The 22,448-nt window shown below is 51.4% G+C and overlaps 1 protein-coding gene across 7 annotated transcripts; it reads left to right on the top strand.

The window, feature by feature from the left end:
* Positions 1–720: 720 nt before the first annotated feature.
* On the top strand, positions 721–21,291 carry CLEC10A (C-type lectin domain containing 10A). 7 transcript variants are annotated; one of them, XR_013445968.1, is made up of 15 exons: positions 721–1,092; positions 1,883–1,977; positions 2,396–2,698; positions 3,007–3,102; positions 3,196–3,267; positions 3,368–3,439; positions 3,596–3,682; positions 3,767–3,918; positions 4,162–4,265; positions 5,428–5,495; positions 10,438–10,565; positions 14,724–14,807; positions 15,339–15,498; positions 18,706–18,850; positions 20,827–21,291. XR_013445968.1 is itself a non-coding variant. In XM_036066243.2 (10 exons), exons 1-10 carry the CDS (start codon positions 941–943, stop codon positions 4,558–4,560), a joined length of 1,104 nt encoding a protein of 367 aa, XP_035922136.2. In that variant the 5' UTR covers positions 721–940; the 3' UTR covers positions 4,561–4,938. The 7 variants fall into 7 exon arrangements, 6 of the variants coding, with proteins under 6 accessions (XP_035922136.2, XP_035922124.2, XP_077923956.1 ...); XM_036066243.2 differs by lacking the exons at positions 5,428–5,495; positions 10,438–10,565; positions 14,724–14,807; ... (1 more) ...; positions 18,706–18,850; positions 20,827–21,291 and adding an exon at positions 4,404–4,938 and having other exon boundaries at positions 2,582–2,698; XM_036066231.2 differs by lacking the exons at positions 5,428–5,495; positions 10,438–10,565; positions 14,724–14,807; ... (1 more) ...; positions 18,706–18,850; positions 20,827–21,291 and adding an exon at positions 4,404–4,938.
* The last annotated feature ends 1,157 nt before the right edge of the window (positions 21,292–22,448 follow it).

The raw sequence follows: 22,448 nt of genomic DNA, 5'->3' as shown, positions 1-22,448 counted from the left end.
GGAGTCGGCGTCTTCCTCTCCCACTGCCCCTCCCCCCTGCTCTTTCTCTCTCAAATAAATAAATAAAATCTTAAAAAAAGGCAAGTAGAACATAATCCCATTTATATAGAAAATATAATCTAAGATGCATTTGCTTTCCTTCTCTACCTTTGGAGACACTTAAGTTCCTTCCTGTGAAGAAGATTGTGTGTGTGAATTCTGGGCAGCCCCCTAAATGAGATTTGCAGGTTATGGGAATCGGTGGATTCCCTTTCTTGCAGAAGGTTCTCGTACAGAGCTCCCAGGCCAGGGTGTCAGGGGGTGCTGGGCTTGAATTCTGGCCCTTGAGCTCAGCAGGCCCGAGAACTTGGGCAGCCCACACCCCAGTTCCGAGCCTCAGCCCACCATCCAAAGTGCCTCCCAGGCTTCTCGTGGGAACCGAACGGTTAATGCCTGGCATGGGTCTGGCCCCATCCCTGTTACAGGTTTGATTCTTCATCAGTTTTTCTTCTCCTGGCTCCTCCCTCCCTTTCCCCGCCAGGAAACCCTACTCTGCCCTCTCCTCTTCCCTCCTGCTCTGAGCATGGTGGCCAAGGCCCCCCGGGGAAGCTCATGAGCCAGGACTCGGTGGGATTGAGCAATAGCAGAGAAATGGGCTCCTCTGGACCCAGCTGTGCAGTGCTGGGGACACAGTTCTGGGAACTTCAGACGCAGGAAGTGAAAGGGGGTGTAGGCGGAGGCGATAGGCAAACTGCACCTCTGGTCCCTTCTGGCCTGGCTCCCTTCTCCAGAATGGTAAAAATAAGGAAGTCAGGGGGGCTCCAGACGAGCGGAAAGGGAGTAGATACACCCCGGAGGAGGAGAGCAGAGCTGCCCCGTACCCACCCCCCACCGCATGCAATCTCTGCCTGAGTCCCCGCTCCAATCCCTTCTGCACTTCACCGCCTGAAGACGGGGACACATGAGATCCCAGCTGACAGCCTGCTGGGTTCTGGTCACGGGTGACTCCTCCCTCGCTGTCCCCACCTCCGCTCTCCAGGATTTTGTGTTTTTCCAGTTTTGGTCATTGCTGCACAAGGAACCCCCAAATCGCAGCCTTCGGACATTCTGCAGGTAACGGGGCTGGGTGCTTAGGGGAGACCAAGGGGACAGGGAGGATGTCAGGGAGAGCCCAGAGCGGGGACTGTGGGTCTCAGGTGGGAGTGAATGGGAGGAAATGTAAGGGGCAGCTTGGGGATTGAATGGCCAAGTGCAGATTTCAGCCTCCATTCCCTTCACTGGATTGGGCTTGAAGTATGGCGGCCAAACCTCACTCACAAACTGAGAATGTAGACTCAGCCCTATTCCAGTCCCCACCCCGGCCGCAGGCTTGACCCTAATACTAACCCAGTTCCCCCTTAAGTCCCCACCCCAGCTGCAGGCTTGACCCTAATACTAACCCAGTTCCCCCTTAAGTCCCAACCACAGCTCTGGCCTCAGAGTCAACTTGAATGTTCACTCCAGCCCCAACCCAAAGTTGACCCTGGACTTCGTTTCCAGCTTTGGCGCCAGGCTGAGCCCAACCCCATCCATGGCTCCGATAGGAGTCCCAACCCCACCCGAGCAGGAGATGCCCCTCGGGGCCAGGACACAGTCCTAGCAGTACGCTTAGCTCCCGCTTTACCTCCACCTTCAATTCCCAGCTCGACCTGCCCCCCACCCAACACCGGTCCTGACCCCACTTCCAACCTCACCCATACACTCAGAACCATCCCCAAGCCTCTCTCCACCCTGGGCTCATCCTCAACACGAACCTCATCTCTTCCTTTGACTCCGGTCCCGACCTCGGCTCCAAGGAGCCCCAGCCTCCCCCTTGGGCCCAGCTCCGGCCTCCGCCTGGCAGCTGGCCCTGCCCGCCTTTCAGCTCCGACGGCCCCAGTCTCGGTCCAAGCATGTCAATGCAGTATGAAAAATTCCAGCACTTGGAGAGTGAGAAGCAAAGCCAGCGGTCTAGAAATGGTAAGTGGAAGGGAAAACGTTCCCTCCTTGGATCCCCTCCTCGTTGCGTAGAGCATTCCTGCTGCGCTGTCATATCCGCACCCCTACTGTGTGTAGTGGGGAGGTCCCCCATTCTGAGGGGTCCGGCCCCAGGCCCTGGGGACCCCAGTGTGAAGAGGATTCAAGGTCCTGAGAAAGACAGGGACGAGGACAGGGAGGGCCACAAGGGGCCTGGGTTCCTATTCTCTGGGGGAGGAGCGTCTGGGTTTGGAAGGAAACTCACCCGTGACCCTGACCGTGCGGGTGCGTGGGAGCCTTGGAGGGCTTGGCTGCCCCAGCTCGGTCTGGGTCCTTCTGCCCCCTCCCCCGACTGTGATGGGACCTTGCGCATCACCATCATCCCCCCTCCGTGGGTCCTTGTGTACGTGTTTCCCCGCAGGTGTGAGCGGCCGTGTGACCGAGGACTTGTGCTGGTCCAGGAGGGGCCAGAGGCCTGGGCGTCCCCTGCCCCCCAGCGTCCTGGGGCAGCCTCCTACCAGCATCACCTGCGCCAGCCCTCCTCCCGGACAGGTCCCAGGGGCTCTCCTCCCCCAGTCTCCTGCCCTGACCCCGTCTTCTCTCACAGGGCTGCCTCCTCCTCTGTCCTTCCTGCACCAGCTCTGCTCCGGCCCCCGGCCCCTCCTGTTCTCCCTGGGCCTCAGCCTCCTCCTGCTGGTCGGCATCTGTGTGATCGGCTCCCAGAGTGAGGGTCGCAGCATGGGCAGGGAGGAGAGAACGCATGGGGCGCCGGGGCGGGTGGGTCGCCGTGAGGGACAGTGGTCTGTAGGGTGGCTGCCAGCTCGGTCACTTATCAGCTGGATAACGTAGCCAAATGGCCTAACCTCTCGGAACTTCGTTTCCTCATCCCGGATACTGGGTAACAGTAGTGCCTGTCCCTTTGGGTTGGGTCATGTGCGGACCCAGAGAGACAAGGCAGGTCAGGTGCCCTGCTCAGCACCAGCTCACAGAGGGCGTGATACATCCCAGCACTGCTTGTCCCATCCCCATCAGATTCCAAGTTTCGGAGGGACCTGGCGACCCTGAGAGCAACTTTCAGCAACTTCACTGCAAACACTGTGGCGGAGGTCCAGGCACTGAAATCCCAGGGTGAGCCCGGCGCGGAAGGGGTTCCGGACAGGGGCGCCGCGGGGGAGGGGGGCGCTGAGTCTCGAGCACCCACCAAGTCCCCGTGTCCTCCAGGTGGCCATTTGCAAGAAGTGATAACATCTCTGAAAGCCGAGGTGGAAAATCACAAGCAGGGGTTGCAGGCAGGTGAGAGACCCTTCAGGAGCAGGTGTGGAAGGAGCCGAGGGCTTTCGGGGCAGAGGTGGGGGTGGGAGCAGCGCGGGGTGCTGAGCGCCCTCCCCCGCAGCCCGTAGCTTGAACGACAAGGTGTTTTCCCTGGAGAGCAAGCTGGAGCAGGAGCAGAAGGAGCTCAAAGCAGGTCAGCCCCAGCCATTCGCTCCCCCCTTGCTCCCCCCCTTCCCCTGCACCGGGATGGGGCGTGCGTGGGAGGGCACCGAGCTTCCCGGGGCCGGCCCCCCACAGGGACATCGGGCTACCGGGGACTCGCTGCACTGCCCACCTGCGTGTGTCCCAGGTCATTCCGATGCCCTCCTCCGGGTCCAGCAGTTGGCCAGAGACCTGAGATCCCTGACGTGCCAGATGGCCGCTCTCAAGAGCAACGGTGAGGGGTGTGCGGGTGCTGGGCCCCATTTCCTGCTCGTCCCAGCGCGCGGCGTCTCACACCCTCTCCACTCTGGCCCCGCAGGCTCTCAAAACACCTGCTGCCCCCCTAACTGGCTGGAGTACGGGGGCAGCTGCTACTGGTTCTCCGGCTCCGGGAAGACCTGGGAGGACGCGGACAGGTACTGCCAGCTGGAGAGCGCGCACCTGGTGGTCATCAACTCCAGAGAGGAGCAGGTGAGCGCCGCTGGTGCGCGGGTCCCACCGCGTCGTATTTAAGGACTCGGTTCTCAGCCTTGGCTGCAGGTTGGAATCACCTGGGGAGCTTGACGCCGCCCCGCGGCTGAGCCACCCTCAGAGACTGGATGGGCGGGGGCGTTGGGATAAACATCCCAGACCTCAGCAGATGGCATGAACGCGTCAAGGGCGAGGAGCTGGCCGGGCTCGGGAGACGTCACCCCTGCCCTTCTGTCCTCCCAGACTTTTGTGCAGGGCCATATCGGCTCATACACCTGGATGGGCCTCAGTGACCCTGAAGGAGTCTGGAAATGGGTGGACGGGACGGACTATGAGACCAACTTCAAGTGAGTGCGCCCTGGCTTTCTGTGCCCTTCTCCGGCCTTGCACTCTTGCTCCTCCAGGCTCTGGCCCTCAGCCCCTGGTTCCCGGACCCCCAGGGTGCCCTCTGAGCGTGCCAGCTGGCTGTGGTCCTCTCCCTGCAGGAACTGGAAGCCAGGCCAGCCGGACGACTGGCACGGGCACGGGCTGGGCGGGGGCGAGGACTGCGCGCACTTCCACCCCGACGGCAAGTGGAACGACGATGCCTGCCAGAGGGCCTACCGCTGGGTGTGCGAGGCCGGCCTGGGCACGGCCAGCTAGCGCGGCGGCAGGTGCTTCCCACAGAACCGCTCAGCCGCCCGCCGGTGGGGAGCGGGAGGGGGCCTTCCCGTGAGACCCCTCACGAGACCCTGGGGAGAGGAATGAGCCCACGGACGTCGGGGTGCTGCCACCATTTTGAATGTTTTTCTCCTTGGCGTTCAAAAGACTCTCTAGAGTTCAAGGGTTTGCTTTTTTAACCTCAGCTGCGTGGAGGTATAAGACATTAGAGGTGTACGTCATTGTGATTTGATAAACATATACCCTGGGAAGGGGTCCCCCATCCAGTTAATAACTTCACATATTCATCTCGTGTATGTGAGAACACGTAAGTTCTGCTCTCTTGGTAAATTCCAATTATATGATATGTAAGCAACTGTGGTCACCCTGAGATCCTCAGACCTTATTCAACTAAGAGGTGCAAGTTGGTGAACCGCTCCCGATTTCCGCACTCCCCGGCTCCACCATCATACTCTCTCTTTCTCTGAATTTGACTTTTTTTTTTTTTCCCAATCCACATATAAACAGAATGGTGCGGTATCTCTCTCTCTCTGGCTTATCCACTTGGTATAATGCCCTCAAGGTCCATCCCTATTGTTGCAAATGGTAGGATTTCCTTCTTTCTCATGGCTGGACACTGTTGCATTGTATACCCACACCACATCTTTATCCATGCACCCACTGAGGGACATTTCAGTTGTTCCCATATCTTGGTTATTGTGAATTAATGCTACAATGGATATGGAAGGGCAGATGTCTCTTTGATACTCTGTTTCCATTCCCTTTGCCTACATGCCCAGAAATGGCATGGCCGGATCACATGGTAGTTCTATGTTTAATTTTTTGAGGAAACTTCTTACTATCTTCCAGAGTGGCTGTACCAGTTTGCTTCCCACCAACAGTGCATGAGGGTTCCCTTTGTCCGTAACTTTGCCAATGTAAGTTTTTTTTTTAATCATTTTTTTTTTAAGATTTTATTTATTTGACAGAGAGAGACACAGCGAGAGAGGGAACACAAGCAGGGGGAGTGGGAGAGGGAGAAGCAGGCTCCCCGCTGAGCAGGGAGCCCCCCGATGCAGGGCTCGATCCCAAGACCCTGGGATCATGACCTGAGCCGAAGGCAGATGCTTAACAACTGAGCCACCCAGGCGCCCCCATTTTTTTAAATCTTAAAAATCAACTTTATTGCGATCTAATTCCTACACAATAAAATATACCCATGTAAAGAGTAGAGATGACTTTAGACAAATGTAAATACCTAGGTAACTACCACCCAATCTAGATACAGAGCATTTCCATCAGCCCAAAGTTTCCTTACCCCCCTCCCCTTTGCCGTCTACCCTGCTTCCGGTGCCTAGGCAGCCAATGAATGACCTGCTTTCTTTCGCTATTCACTGGTTTTGCCTATTCTAGAATTTCACAGGATATACTCTTTTGCGAAACCTTATGTATTTCACATTGCCTGATTTTCAACAATCTTAACATAGCAGAATGGAGAAAGCTAAGTGAGGCCTTGGGCAGTCCTATGTTACTGTGAAAAGAGCATTTCCTTTTTACATACATTTGAGTTCAATTCTTTTCCATCGCTTAAAAGCTGTGTAAACTTAGGCTGATAAGAAAAGGTAGAGCCCAGAGCTGTCGGGAAAAGCCGGTAAGATGCTCAGGTGTATTGGTTAGCGATCACTGCGTAAAAAACCACCCCAACTAGCAGGGCTTGAGGCAAAAACCACCATGGAACTGATACAAAACTAGAGGTAGAAGTTATATTTGAAAGAAGTCTTACTTCTGGAAAACCTATCTGCCTAGTTTTTCCTCAAGAAAAATAAAATAAGAGCTGGATGACACAAAAGAACATGGCAAAGAGTAAAAGATATTGCAGGGTTGTTTTTTTTTTTTCTTTAACCCTTCTAGGGACGTCTGCCCGGCTCAGTCGGTAGAGCATTCTTTGATCTGTTTGCCTTTGGTGTAGAGTTCTAGAAAAGTTATCACATGCAACTCTTGATCTCGGGGTTGTGAGTTCGAGCCCTATGTTGGGTGTAGAGATTACTTAAAAAATAAAATCTTTAAAAAAAATAACACTTCTAAAGAAAGGAAGAAACCACAGAGAAAACTGAAGCTATAAAAGTAAACTTAAAATATCATAAACATAAAATGCGGCTGAGGTAGGGAGTATGGACGTCAGAGAAGAGCAGAGTGCAAAGGGAAAAGCAGGGAATGAATGTAAATAACAGGAAGGTGGAAGGAAGCTTTGGATGATGGAATGGAGGGACAACATTGGGTTGATGGTCTTCAAGACGAGGAAAAGAAGAACAAATGTAGGAAAAAACCAATCCCATGACACAAACCTATTAACATGAAAATGGGAATCTATTTTACCTACAATAGTTTCAAAGACTGAAATATAGGCCTTGAACGTATTTGAAGAAAACCTTGTCACTGAGTGAAGGACAGAAAGCAAGACCTAAGCACATGGACAATCATGCTGCCATTGGGTGGGAAGACTCAGTTTCATCAAAATGTCAGTTCTCCCGATAATTTTAATGCCATTCCAATTCGAACCCTGGTAGGGTTCTCTCTTTTTTTTTTAATCAAAGTTTTTATTTTGAAATAATTTTAGACTCACATAGAAGTTGCAAAAATAGGACGCCTGGGTGGCTCAGTTGGTTGAGCGTCTGCCTTCGGTCATGATCCCGGGGGGTCCTGGGATCGAGTCCCGCATCGGGCTCCCTGCTCAGCGGGGAGTCTGCTTCTCCCTCTCCTTCTGCCTGTCGCTCCCCCTGCTTGTTCTCTCTCTCTCAAATAAATGAAATCTTTAAAAAAAAAAAAGGAAAAGTTGCAAAAATGTACAAAGAGTTCGCTCTCCTGACGGTGACATCATACAGGACTGTAGTAGAATTCTCAACACCAGAACATTGACATTGGTACAACAGTATTAACTAAACCACAGGCCTTTCCGGGGGTTTCACCAGTTTTTAAATTTTTTTAAAGATTTTATTAGAGAGAGAGAGAGAGCACAAGCAGGGGGAGCAGCAGAGGGAAAGGGAGAAGTAGGCTCCCCGCTGAGAAGGGAGCCCGATGCGGGACTCGATCCCAGGACCCCAGGATCACGACCTGAGCGGAAGGCAGACGCTTAACCGACTGAGCCACCCAGGCGCCCTGGTTTCACCAGTCAGGACACAGCTCTGTGAGAGCAACTGAGTCATACTTCCCCACGTCTCCAACCGTGGCGGCCACAGGTCTGTTCTCGGCACTCTCATCTTGTCACATTGCCAAGGTTACATAAGCGGAATCATGCAGTATTAACCTTTCAGGATTGGCTTTTTTCCCTTGGGAGGTATCCCACTACCTGGCTGGGTGGTGGCCGAACCCCAGGGACTCCTGGGCCCACCCTGAGCTACCCTCCAAGTGGGACACAGGAAAGCTTAAGAGAAGACTCTGGATGTGTCCTCGGAAATTTGAGAGCCAACATGCCTTTCTTGGCAGGAACAGTCTGGAGGCAGAGAACCGGGGCTGGAGCTGCCCCGTGCATCTGTGGGTCAGGCTGCACCTGGTTGTCTGGTGGGGCAGGGATGTCCGAGAACCTGCAAGCCTGGAGGACTCCATGGAAGGAGTGAGCTTCCATGATGGCGGGGGCATCAGCCGGGGCAGCAGAGCCTCCGAAAACTCAAGGCCCAGCGCGGGTTTACAGGCTCCTGCTCGGGCTTGAGACATCCAGGGATGACCCTGCAGGGAACGAGTGCATGGTGGGGTGAGGCAGAAAGGCTGCGGGTGCTCAGGTGCGCTCTGGGCGAGCTGGGGGCGACCGTCGCAGGGAGTGCCTCCTCCTCCCGAGGGACCGCTGGGGCGGGGCGCGTCCCGTGGGGTCTCAGGCACCGGCAGCAGACCGCATGAAAGAGCCGGTGTTTGGATGCCCGTTGAAGAGCACCCTGACCCCACAACAGCACTGGTCACGTATGACCGCGGGCCCCTCTCCTTTCTTTCTCTCCCTCCTTTGCATCAACCCTGGAGGAGCACAGAGAAACACAGTGAGGGGACGGGGAGAGAAAGAGTGAGGAAGAATAGGGACGGAACAGCCTTCTCGCCCAGCGCAGCCCCTCAGACCCCAGCGAGGGGAACCTGGGGCAGGGGGTGCTCCGAATGCTTGGGGGATGAGGTTTGGGTTCGGGCTGGACTGGGCATTTCACAGCTGAAAATGAGATGGTGTGTAAAACTTAAATGACCACTTAGCTATAGACACACCCAAGACACTTTCAAGGGGTGCGGGAAAGAGAGACTGAAAAAAGTCTTATTTTTGGACTTTTGTAACAGAGGGAGACAAAGAAAGCTATTTCTTGATTGTTCTCTACCACGTTCAACCTATTTAATGAGCAAATTATAGATAGATATGGGAGAATTATAAGGAAAGTTATTTGCAATTCGAGGACAACAAAATTTAAAAGCCGGAGGAGATGGATGGCAATCCAGCAACAGATGAATCTACTAAAGTCGTCCAAGAGGATAGAAAATCTGCAGACTTAAAATCAGAGACGATCACATATAGATAGTTAAAGGAGGATATATTTGGAAGTAGATAAGCTGATTCTACATATGAAACTTCATATGAAGTTTACTTAGAAGTGAGAATATCTAGGCAAGTTCTAGAAAAAGAAAATAATGTGGGTAGGTTATGCACAATAGTTAAAATAGTGTGGAGCTGGTATATGAACAGACAGTTCGAAAGAACTGAACAGAAAGCCCAAATACTTGAAGGAATTCAGTATATGATAAAAGCGTAGTTTATTCCATGGAGGAAAGAATATTCAGCAAATAACGTGTTAGCAAATGGATGGGCATATGGAAAATTAGAATCAGATCTTTATTTCAGTCCTTAAAGTAAATGAGTTCCAGGTGACTCAAGAGTTCAATGCAAAAATTGAAATAACAGAAGAATTAAAAGAAAACAGGGAATAATTCTCCCATAATCTCAGAGTGAGGAGCCTTTTAAAAGTATGACACAGGGGGCCCCTGGGTGGCTCAGTCGGTTAGGCATCTGCCTTTTGCTCAGGTCATGATCTCAGGGTCCTGGGATCAAGCCCTGCGTTGGGCTCCCTGCTCAGTGGAGAACCTGCTTCTCCCTCTCCCTCTGCTGCTCTCCCTGCTTGTGCTCTCTCACTCTGACCAATAAATAAATAAAATATTTTTTAAAAATTTTAAAAAATATGACCCAGGAGCTGTAGGAGAAAAGATTTAACAACAAAAATATATAATAAAGCAGCATGGAGAAAAAGTTACAAAGTCAAAGGGCGATTAGCTGAGATTGTTGGCAACCCAGAAGGCAGCGAGGGGCTAGTTTTCTGAATATATTACCGGCTCTTACAAATAAACAGTAAAAAGTCAACACAGTCACAAAATGGACAAAATATGTGAACAGTTGATATCAAAAATGCAAAAAGCTCTTAAACATATAGAAAGATGCTCATCCTGAGTTATAAAGGAGAAATACAAGTTAAAATGACCATAAAACAATATTTAATCTATTAGGCTGTCAAAGACCAAAAGGCTTTTTATTTATTTATTTGAGAGAGAGCGAGCAAGCGAGCATATGAGCAGGAGGGAGAGGGAGAAGCAGGCTTCCTGCTGAGCAAGGAGCCCGATGCGAGACTCGATCCCAGGACCCTGAGATCATGACCTGAGCCGAAGGCAGACGCTTAACCCACTGAGCCACCCAGGCGCCCCAAGACCCAAAGGTTTTTTAAACTCACCATGTCAGTGGGGTTTGGGGAACCAGGCATCTGCCCATACGGCTGCTGGGAGTGTTGGTACAATTCCTCTGGAAAACAGTTTGACAAAACCAGTTAACATTAAAAATGCAAACAATTCCACTGTTCATTTCTCCCACAGATACACTGTTCATCATACCGAAAGCTAGTTGACAATCTAAATGTCCACCAAGTGATGGCATACCTACCGAATGGAATATCATGCCCGTTAGAAAGAAGAACCCAGCTCGACAAGGAAAGATTTCCAAGGTATGTGGTGATGTGGGAAAATCAAGGTATAGAACAGTGTATGAAATATGCTACTCTTTAGATAAAAAAATTAAATATGTTTGTAAATGCATAGAGTATGTCAGGAAGAATACACATGAAAGGATGATGCTTTGGCTTCCAGGGAAGATTGAGGGGCTAGGGAAGAAAAGGAAGGGAAAATGTTCATGGTGTACTTCTCTGTCTTCCAAATTTGGTGTCATGCGTGTATGTTACTAATTTAAAACAAAACAAAAATGCAGAAGGTCCAGGAGATGGTCCGTTTGTACAGCTGAGTTTTATTGATCTTAAAAATAACTAGGTTATTCCAATGTGACTTAAACTGTTCTAGGTTGTAGGGAAAGATTGATATCTCACTAGCTTATTTTTCTTTCTTTTTCTTAAGTAGGCTCCATGCACAATGTGGGGCTTGAATCCATGACCCTGAGATCAAGAGTCGCGTGCTCTCTTGAATGAGCCAGCCAGGCGCCCCTCACTAGCTTATTTTTATTAAACTAGCATATCTCAGTACCAATGCTTGAAAAGGTTCAAAGAGAGAAACTGCAGTCCGGTGATATAAGTAAGAAAATGAGCAAAAGTTCTAGCTGAAATTCTGGCAAATAGAAACCACCGGTGCATCCAAAGAATACTGCACAATGAATGGCCAAATAGGATTTATTCCGGATATACAAGGCTGGTTCAGCATCTAGAATTCTATCATCATAACTTTATTTTTTTTAAAGGTTTTATTTATTTATTTGAGAGAGAGAGCACACAAGCAAGGGAGAGCAGCAGAGGGAGACGCAGGCTCCCTGCTGAGCAAGGAGCCCGATGCGGGACTCGATCCCAGGACCCTGGGATTATGACCTGAGTCGAAGGCAGTCGCTTAACCAACTGAGCCACCCAGGCACCCCTCATCCTAACTTTCTTTCTTTCTTTTTTTTTTTAAGATTTTATTTATTTATTTGACAGAGAGACACACCGAAAGAGGGAACACAAGCAGGGGGAGTGGGAGAGGGAGAAGCAGGCTTCCCGCCGAGCAGGGAGCCCGATGTGGGGCTCGATCCCAGGACTCTGGGATCATGACCTGAGCCAAAGGCAGATGCTCAACCGACTGAGCCACCCAGGCGCCCCTAAAGTATATTTTTTAATTAAGAAAGACCAACAAATATATGACATTGAAATTACTAATTAGAAATTTTCACCAGTTGGGACATCTGGGTGGCTCAGTTGTTAAGCGTCTGCCTTCGGCTCAGGTCCTAATCCCGGGGTCCTGGGATTGAGCCCCGCATCGGGCTCCCTGCTCAGCGGGAAGCCTGCTTCTCCCTCTCCCACTCCCCCTGCTTGTGTTCCCTCTCTCGCTGTGTCTCTCTGTCAAATAAATAAAATCTTTAAAAAAAAAATTTTTTTTTCACCAGTTCTTACAAGCTCTCCAAGTTCGGAATGAGCGAGTCAAGGTCATGCTGTAACTGTCACCCCCGCAACAGCAAAGACAAAATCAAGTAGAGCCTGGTCGCCGGCGGTGGCCGTGTCACGGAAGCCACAAAGAGGAAGCTGTCCCAGCTCCGGAAAGTCAGAATCCTGGGGGTGGGCTTGGTTAGATGAGGGTGTGCGATTGGTGACAGGGTCTGAATATTAAGAATATTAACGTCCAGAAGACGGGGCAGGGACCAGGAGGAAGCTCCACTAATCTGGGACAGCTGATGCATCAGAAAGCTCAAAGACAAGTAAAACAGTAACAATCACCACCCTGAATTTTCTTCTGACTGGCAAGAATATATTTCAAAAGAAGACTGCTCCTGGGGTGTCTGGGTGGCTCAGTCGGTTGAACGTCTGCCTTCAGCTCAGGTCATGATCTCGGGGTCCTGGGATCAAGCTACACATTGGGGGGGGGGTCCCTGCTCAGCAGGGAGTCTGCTTCTCCCTCTGCCCCTCCCTCTGCTTGTGTTCTCTTTCTCTCAAATAAATACATAAAATCTTAAAAAAAAAAAAAAAGAAGACTGTTCCTTAATTTTAAGAGACTGCTCATGCTGGCTCTCTAATTTTGCAAACAAACCTTCTGTATTCAGAGTTATAGGAGACCCTCTTCTGATAGAGGACTTTGGTTTGAAAAAGATAAAACTGCTCATTGGTGATTATGCCAGCTTTTCTAAGTTGTTTCTGGAAACAAGGAGGCTTAGGTGAGGACGGGATGAGACTGCGGAAGGAATGGTGTGTGACCCTTGTTTCTTTGGACTAGTCTGAACCCCTATTAGAATCCTACCTTAGAAGGACTCTTTGGTTTTAAGCTACAGAAAATCTCTGGATTTAGGTAATGCAGAAAGACCATTTGTTATACGAGGGAGTCTCATACAACCTGTCAAGGGTTGGATTGTGTCCTCCAAAAAGATACGTGGAAGTCCTAACCCTCAGCACCTGTGACTGTGACCTTATCTGGAAACAGGACGGTTGCAGATGTAATTAGTTAAGACGAGGTCAGAGGCGAGTCCGGTGGGTCTTTAATCCAGAATGACCGCGGTCCACAGGAGGAGAGACGCAGACACACAGGGGAGGGAGAAAGCCAGTGGCCCCCCGGGTAGCCTGCCGAGGATTGCCCGCAAACCACCCGAAGCCAGGAAGAGGCCAGGACGGGAGGCAGGGGGGTGTCTTCCCTCCAGGCTTCGGAGGGAGCCCTGCCCACACCTTGGTTTCAGGCTGCAGCCTCCAGAACGGAGACAATCCACTTCTGTGGTTCCGTTGCTCCTCGGCCGCCCTAGGAAACCAGCAGGCAGCCCGAGGCTGGGAAGTGGCTGCAGCCCGGGGAAAGCCGGAAAGGGCGGCTGCAGCCCCGAGGGTCTCTTCCCCTCCGCGCCATGTGCCGCATCCGTCTCCATCACTGCCGACCATCATGCTCCGCGGTCCCTTCCCGCGCTCAGGGACGCAGGCCTGGGGCAGCCCCGCCCCCCCACGACCGAGCGCTGTTATGATTGGCTTAAGCCTAGCAGGGCACGCCCACTCTCTTTTGCCGGTGATTGGCTTAGGGGTAGACATGTGACTCGGTTCTGACCAATGATACTCGAGGGTCTGGAAGCCTGCTGGGGCTTGTATGAAAGATTCTCCTCCCGAAGGAAGAGAGAAAGACGTCCAAGGACGGGGAGCTCTGTGTGTTCACTTGCTGCTTTGGATCCTTGCTCGTCGAGGACGCGGTGTTTGGAGTAGTGGCAGCTGGCTCCTGACGATGGAGGGAAAGCCAAGAGTAAGGAGTGTACTTAGCTGCTGGGGCAGAGTGCACCTGCTGTGACCCCCTGGGCGAAGGCAGACAGCTGGGTGTTCAGTGCATCCAATTCTAGCTAAACGCCGTGCACTGAGTCAGGTGCGCTGCCCATCCTGCGTCTCATCTGGAGTGAAAATAGACACTGCTTTTAGAGTTAACTTGTAGGTTTGAGGAAGAGAAGGACAAGAATCTGGAGAAAATGCACGCATCACTGGCCAGAAAGGAAGACAAGTAAATGCCTCCAGCAGTACCCCCGAATTATTTTTTTAAAGATTTTTTTTTTTTATTTGACAGAGAGACACAATGAGAGAGGGGACACAAGCAGGGGGAGTGGGAGAGGGAGAAGCAGGCTTCCCGCCGAGCAGGGAGCCCGATGCGGGGCTCGATCCCAGGATCCTGGGATCATGACCTGAGCTGAAGGCAGACGCTTAACGACTGAGCCACCCAGGCGCCCCATACCCCCCGAATTATTAGGATTTGAAGTGTCAGAACGAGTCCTAAACTGGTCAGGTTTTATAAGTGAACAGTCTTACTGCGTTTTATTTATTTATTTATTTTTTAAAAGATTTTATTGACTTATTTGACACAGAGAGAGAGACAGGGAGAGAGGGAACACAAGCAGGGGGAGCGGGAGAAGCAGGCTCCCGGCTGAGCAGGGAGCCCGATGCGGGGCTCGATCCCAGGACCCTTGGGATCATGACCTGAGCCGAAGGCAGACACTTAACGACTCTGCCACCTAGGCGCCCCTCTTACTGCGTTTTATTCACATGGTGCATGATTACTTCACGGGGGTGGATGGGAACGGTCTATTGCCATTTGATAGAATGGCTTCAGAATGAGAAAAGAAAACGATTCAATAAGTCCGGATCAGCAGTGCACACCCTCCTGACTCCATCCGTTTTCCACAGGTTGATTTGCACCGCCTGAGAAGAAGGGGCAAAATACCCATCTGTTCTATATACATAGGCACGGCCACTACTGCCTAAAATTAGGTAATTCGGAAGTTAATGCATGAATTCTCTAGTTTCATACCTTGACCCTGCTACTAGGAATGGAGTAATTCTGTCCCAGAAGGTCAGACGGAACAGAATGTGTACATAAACTAGACTACCTTTGACATCTGTAAGAAATTGTAGAGATGGCAATTGCAAAAAAATAAAAAAAGATTGTCCCTCTGTCAGCAAAACTTCCGTCTAGCTATGCTCTGCTGGAGTCTTCATTGGGTTCTGTCGAGCCAGCAGTGGGGCAGGACTGAGTGGGAAGTTACCTGTCTGCAGTCCACGCTCTGCCATGTGATCACTCCCATTGATCCTGAGACCTTTACCACCTCACTGGCCACCAATCAGAGCCAGTCCTGAGATGCTGGCAGTTCTATACTTCTCAACAGAAGGGACTGGGATTAACCCCTTCCTGCCTTTGCTGTCCTCATTCCACCACTGTTCTTCAGGATTTTTTCTGGATTCTCAGGATGTCTCTTTTCTTTTCTTTCTTTCTTTTTTTTAAAGATTTTATTTATTTGACAGAGAGCGACACAGCGAGAGAGGGAACACAAGCAGGGGGAGCAGGGAGCCCGATGCAGGGCTCCATCCCAGGACCCTGAGATCCTGACCCCAGCCGAAGGCAGACGCTTAATGACTTAGCCAACCAGGTGCCCCTCTCATGAGGATGTCTCTTTTCTTAAAGGTAAGATCTTCTCCATCACATTCATTAAAGTCAAAGAAGGATTGGGTTACACGCCCTCTGGCTCTTCCTGCTTGTGAATCACCCCATTTCCTTGCCTGGCCCCTGGAAGCTGCTTGTACTAACGGTGTCATGGCCAAATGGTGCATTTTGTGGAATGATGGTAAGGTAGGCAATGAATCAAACTCCTGATCTTCTCTGTTTGGAATCTGAGGGGACTCAACCCATCTCTTCTACTCCTCTACGACTCCACCACGGCCGTCTCCACACCAGCGTGCTGAGACACGGTTCACACGCGCAGCCCCACCAGCCGCAGCTCCCCCGCGGGGGACCAGCTCAGGTCTCAGCCTCACTGTTGTGCCCATACCCAGAATGGCAGGAGCAGCTGTGGGTGCTCTCTGCTGGAAATCTGTCTAGTAATTTTGAGTTTCTAGTAATTTTTGAGTTTCCTTCTTCTTATTCATATTTTATTCATATTTTAAAGATTATTTATAAATTTATTTGAGAGAGGGGGAGGAGGGGCAGAGGGAGATGGAGAGAGAGAATCCCAAGCACCCGATGGGGGGGCTCAATCCCATGACCCTGAGATCATGACCTGAGCCAAAATCAAGAGTCACACACTCAACCGACTGAGCCACCCAGGCGCCCCCGGGATGGAACTTTCTTAAAGACACACACAAGCACTGAGGAATCCACAGCGCTCCCACATTTGTTTTTTGTGTTTTTTTAAACAAACAAACCCCTTAAATAGAGCTTCTGTCTTACTTGGAATTGTTCCAAATGCTTTACAAATATTAACCCACCAAAACTCCACAACAGTCCCACAAAGCTGTGCTGATAGTAACAAGGTGCTTCCGTGACCATCATCATCATCATCATCACTGCCTTTTCTTCTCGGAAGTAGGTGCTATCTTACCATCACCTGTTTTATGGATGAGGGAACCATTGCACAGATGGGCTAAATAATTTGTTCTAGGTCATACAGCTGGTAGGTGGCAAAGCCAGAATTTAAACCTAGTCAGGTTGGTTACAGGGTCCGCGGTACCTGTCAATATCCAGTGTACTAAAATACACTTACGTTCCACACAAAATATGTTTGCTGTTAAGATTTTTGAAAGGAGCGGTGCCTGGGTGGCTCAGTCGTTAGGTGTCTGCCTTCGGCTCAGGTCATGGTCCCAGGGTCCTGGGATCGAGCCCCACATCGGGCTCCCTGCTCGGTGGGGAGTCTGCTTCTCCCTCTCCCACTGCCCCCGCTTTGTTCCCTCTCTCGCTGTGTCTCTCTCTGTCAAATAAATAAATAAAATAAATAAAATCTTTAAAAAAAAAAAAAAGATTTTTGAAAGGATTTTCTTTTTTTAGAATTGCCTGCAAGGAACTGATTGAATCCATGAATATTTAGGAAATTCTAGGAAGTGAGAAAAACTAACCCACAAATTGTTTTCCAATGTCGTGAAATGTAACGAAGAAGTTGATTGACTAATATTATGTTTTGCACATATTTATTTAAATATTTATTAATTTAGGTGTTTACAGTTTTCTTTTTGTATTTTATTTTAATTTTTAAATGTTTTCCTTATTTGAGAGATGAGAGAGAGAGAGCACGAGTAGGGGGGAGGAGCAGAGGGAGAGGGAGAAGTAGGCTCCCCGCTGAGCAGGGAGCCCGATGTGGGACTTGATCCCAGGACCCCGGGATCATGACCTGAGCCAAAGGCAGATGCTTCACCAACTGAGCCACCCAGGCACCCCTTCTTTTTGTATTTTAGACTCAAAAAACTTTTCTTGGGAGTGTAACCTATCTGTAAGCACTTGGAAAGCTTCTAGCCCTAAGCCCTGTGTACTCAGGGGATAAATCAGCTCTCCTCAAGGACAACAGGGAAATAAACCCAGAAACCACAAGCCACCTAAGAACAGCCAGGCTTTACATACCATGGAGCTCAGGCTCTGGTCTTACTCCACACTGCTGCTCACTGCTCTCAGCATTCACTGGCCACTGTCCCCCAAACATCTGCACCTAAGCCCTCAGCACCAACTTCCCACCTCCCAGATCTCTGGATCCAGGAGGGGGTAGGCTCCTAACCCATAAATCAGGATGCCTCTGCTAGGCAGCTGGTTGACCAGATGCCCGAGGCCTTGCCTTCACCTCTGTTGGCCCATCCAGGTGTGACCTCTCTCCGGGCCAGTTCCCACCACCATCCTGTTCAAATAGACGGGGGCTATTAGACTCACAGATGTGCTTTAAACTAGGATCCGTCCCACTGCGAGAGGTTCTGGTTGTAAATCAGGAAAGAGAGATAAGACCAGACTTGAGGCTCAGGAAGAAAATTGGGTAAAGCTGCTTGCCTGATGGGATAGAGGGAAGGGATCCTTAGGGAGAGAGACTGCTCAGGACTGAAAATGCTTTGAAAGTAGAGAGAGGCTGGAGAGGGCTTTGCAGAGGCGAGAGGACTCTGGAGTGTGGGTGGGGCAGAGATTGGGACCCAAAATCCGAGCTCTGTTGGAGGCCCAGACACGGAAGGGAAAGACCCATCCTGTGCACAGATAATTAGAGGTCGTGTGGCTTCAGGGCCTCTCGGGGTCCCAGACCCTCCCAGCAGCTTTGGGACTTGCCCACCCACTCCTCCCAGTGTGTGCACAAGGAGCTCTTTCTGGGGGAAAGAAAACAGGCGCCCTCTGCTTACTTGGCCCCCCAGACTCTGCCTGACACATGACACACTCCAGGAAGTCTGAGTTACATCCCCGCGGGGGCGGGAAAACCTGTTTTCTGACTCCCTGTCTCCTCCCACCTTGGCTTTGGTCCCCCTTGACAGTGCTCATTTGGGAAGCAGATTCCGGGATCCCGGTAGCCCAAGGGCAGATCCAGGGGTTGTCAGCTGAGTCCCCTAAGAGGCTGAATCCTTTAAGTCAGAGGCGAGGTCCCAGGCTGGGGCTGGCAAATGCAGGAGTAGGTAGCTAAGAGGTTGGGTTCCTGCAGAGGGGAAATGACAGGCCTCACCCCTGGCCCTTTCTGGTGCGACTCGCCCTCTCAAATCAAGCCAGGAGGTGCACAGGGAGCTGGAGAAGACATTGGACGGGGAGTGGGGGGTGGGGGGGGAGATGCAGCGGTGGCTGCCTGTGGCCAGAAGAATGGGAGGAAACAGAATGGAGGGGAACCTACAGTTGTTCTGTGCTTTGTTGAGATAGGATTGACATGTCCCTCGTTCCTTTTTATAGGAGGAAGAATCCATCTACCTGTGGACGCTGAATGCCCCAGGTGCTCTATCTCCCGGTGTCCCTTCCAGCCAGGATGAGAGCCCGTGACCGGGGTTCAGGCGGTCAGGACCAAGCGTTGACCTTGGCCCTGAATCTGGAACTCTTGGTGAGTGAGGCAGAGAACATTCTAGCAGCACCAGCAGTTTCCAGACCCAGTGGCGGCAGAGAGCCAGAAGCAACATCTAGCATCTGGTAGTGACAACAGTGGCCTTGGCAACTCACTGAGGCCCATGGCAGGCCCATGGCAGGTTGTTTACAGAACAACCAGTTCTGTAGCCTCTTGGGTAATTCTGAGACTACTTAGTATCCTGTAATCAATCATTTCTCTCCTTAAGTAAGTCACGGTTGGTGCTCACAGCCTGTAATTCAGAAGTTTGACACAGATCTTAGCCGAAGTCCCCGAACCAGAAAATGCCAGATCAGACACATTTGGGTATTTAGACACACAGACCAGGCTCAAAGCCTTTAGCTGGGATCCTGTCCTTGGAAACTGGGCTGTCTGGAGAGATCCAGGAGCCAGAGGCTGCAGACCTTGGGAAGGGGTGTGGGGAGGTGGGGGTGGTGGCAGAGGGCCTGGAAGAGGCACAGGAAGCAAACTTGGTAGGCGGAGTAAGTGGGGAGTAGGGGTGGGGTGGGACTCCCAGGCCAGTGCAGCCCGGCCCAGGTCCTGGCTCCAGCCTCAGCCCTGTGACCCTGTCACCAGGCTCCCCCAGCCGCAGACTCAGCAAATTCCTTACCCGATCCCAGTCTCCCCACCCCCCCAACTCCCTTCCCTCCCTCCCCCCCCCCCCCCCCCCCCCCCCCCCCGCCCAGTTCAAGGAACCCGGCTGGCTCTCCATTCATATGCAGACTTGTGCCCTTCACGCAGTGAGCCCCACTGTCCTGAGTGAGCGCCTTTCCCCGGATGCCTACCCACGCCCTTCCCAGAGCATCTCAGCAGCTGGGCTTCCCTGGCCCCGAACCACACATCCCAACCTTTGTGCCCTGTTTCTTTCCACTTTTCCAGGCCCTAGGTCTGGCCCTTGAGGTCTATGCTGACTTCCTAAAGCCTGGTCTCTGGGTGAGCTGAAGAGGGAGGAGATTTTGGGGGTGAGGGGTAAGAGGCCCCTTTATTGGGCACATAGAAGCCCAAGGTCAGCTGGGCCAAACTCCGGAAAGCCTCCTCTTTCTGTGTGCCTCAAGGAGAGCCATGTTTCTTTGCCTCTCCCCATCTCTCCCACCTACCTTCTGCAGAGGGCCCCCCAGCCCTCAGCAGGTGGACCCTGGGAATGGCTGGGCCCAGCTCAGGACCTCCCCGCTGAGCCTCCTGCAGGCGTTCCCGTGAGAAAATCCCAAAGCAGTTTGAGTTCACAGACACAGACACACTTGCAGACCTCATGGTCCCCAAAGCACATTATGTACAGACTTTGATCCTCTCTAAAGACCTGACCTGGCCCAGCACCTGCTCCTGGGGCTTTCTCCCTCTGGGCAGGCACTACCGGTCTGGTCCACTGGAACCGCTCCTTACGATCCCACCCCAACCCGTGGAGCACCAGGCCCTGGGTCTGCTCAGTCCATGAATCTCTGGCTCAGTTCTGTCTCAGCCAGTTTTCCCCAGAGATCAGTCACGTAAGGTCCCATCTCCAGGGCTACGTGGGGACGAGGGACAGAAGACCAAGATGGATGATGTCCCTGCAGGCTGAGAAGGCTCCAAGGGGGGTGAGGTGGGCAGGGGGGGCATCCACTGCAGATCCACAGTGGGTGGGGGTGGGGCATGACTTCTGGCAGGGGGACTCCCCCCCCCCCCCACACCACCACCAGTGGGGACCTGGGCAGAAAAACGGAAATAATTTATTTAGTTATTTAAAGCGTGGTTTTCCTACGCATTATGAAGTAGAGGGGCGCCTGGCTGGCTCAGTGGGAAGCACCTGCGACTCCTGATCTCGGGGTCGTGAGTTTGAGCCCCATGTTGGGTATAGAGATTACTTAAATAAATGAAACTTAAAATAAAAGATGATGAAGTAGAATGAAGTAGGATGCAAACTTCCACATGAATTTTCTTTCTCTCTTTTTTTAAAAAGATTTTATTTATTTATTTGACAGAGCGAGAGCGCACAAGCAGGGGGAACAGTAGAGGGAGAAGCAGGCTCCCTGCTGAGCAAGGAGCCCGATGCAGGGCTCGATCCCAGGACCCTGAGATCATGACCTGAGCCGAAGCAGACGCTTAACCATCTGAGCCACCCAGGCGCCCCTCCATATGAATTTTCAATGTACAATAAGATGTTTCAAAGAAATTTCTCACATCAAGAAAAGGTGTCTAACCCCAGACTCTCCTGCCCCCTCCAACTGGTGTGAGTCCTCATTGTCTGTTTAGCGCCGAATATTACTGAATACTAGTGAATGCTACATCAGTGGAAATTTTTGAGAAGCATCAGTCTCCGGGGAAACATCTAAATTCCTTAGCTTGGCCTTCAAGACCTCTGCCCTGCGCAATCCTCCTATACGCTCTCTCATCTCCACAGAGCTGCTATTTGCAGCTCCCCAAACAATAAAGAATATGCCAAGCTGGTTCGTGCCTTTGTGATTTTCCACAAGCTTCTCCCTTTGCCTGGAATGCCCCTGCCCACGCAACCATCTGGCAAACTCCTACTCATCCTTCAAGACCCCGCGTAAAGGGCTCCTCTCCTGTGAAGCCTTCCCAGCAGTCCCAGGAGCAGAATGAGTCAGCTCCTCCCATGTAGCACCCTGTGGTCTGTGTCCCTCTCCTTGTCTTGGGCTCTCTGCATTTCACCTTTTCCCTAATTTGAACATGGGGGCTCGGAGGGGAGAGACTGGATCATTCATAGTTGTATCCCCAGCACTAAGCATATAACCTGGCGTGGTTAGGGGTCTATAAATATTTTGTACGAAGGAGCGAATGAACAAAATTTAATTTGACTCCTTTCTTTTTTGTTTTTATTTTTTATTTTTTAAGATTTTATTTATTTGCGAGAGAGAGAATGAGAGACAGAGAGCATGAGAGGGAGGAGGGTCAGAGGGAGAAGCAGACTCCCTGCCGAGCAGGGAACCCGATGCGGGACTCGATCCTGGGACTCCAGGATCATGACCTGAGCCGAAGGCAGTCGCTTAACCAACTGAGCCACCCAGGCGCCCTCTTTTTTGTTTTTAGAGTCGAGATGGGGAGAAAGCATTTTCTCGCAAACTTCGGAAAATGCTAAGAAAACCACTCACCGTAAAGAAAAAAAAATTCACGTCACCTCTTTTTGTCGCCATTCACATCTCCTAAGCTGTGTAGTTCTGCCGAGAACTCACCAGACCCATGTGGTTCTTTGCCATCGAGGCAGTAATGGAAGTGGCCAGGTGGGGAGAGGGCGGCGGCACTGGAGGGTCCAGCCACGGTCCTCCAACAATTGCAGCAAAGGGGCCGAGACACTGCACTCGGTGCCGTACTCGCACGTGTACGTGACACACACAGTGACTCACTGCATCCCCATACCAACCCTACCAGGTGACTACTATTATGAGCCCCATTGTAGAGATGAGGAAGCTGAGGCGTGTAACTTGCTTACAGCCCTACGGCGGATAAGTGGCAGAGCTGGGAGTCAAACCCAGAGTCCAGCTTGGGCATCCATTCTCCTAGCCTCAATGCTGTGTTAGCTCCATGAGCAAAAGATGCATAGTGATGGTTGTTTTGGCTAAGAATATACAGAACATGATGTAGAAGA

Source organism: Halichoerus grypus, chromosome 2 (genome assembly GCF_964656455.1).
Source record: "Halichoerus grypus chromosome 2, mHalGry1.hap1.1, whole genome shotgun sequence".
Taxonomy (NCBI): Eukaryota; Metazoa; Chordata; class Mammalia; order Carnivora; family Phocidae; genus Halichoerus; species Halichoerus grypus.
Note: the sequence above shows the minus strand (reverse complement) of the source record. Positions and strands in the feature narration are given on the sequence as shown.

Excerpts from the sequence above, each read along its gene's own strand:
- CLEC10A (XM_036066231.2), top strand. The coding sequence starts at position 941 with ATGAGATCCCAGCTGACAGCCTGCTGGGTTCTGGTCACGGGTGACTCC. Across the intron at positions 3,268-3,367 it reads CAAGCAGGGGTTGCAGGCAG|CCCGTAGCTTGAACGACAAG; the intron begins GTGAGAGACCCT and ends CCTCCCCCGCAG. Across the intron at positions 3,683-3,766 it reads GGCCGCTCTCAAGAGCAACG|GCTCTCAAAACACCTGCTGC; the intron begins GTGAGGGGTGTG and ends CTGGCCCCGCAG.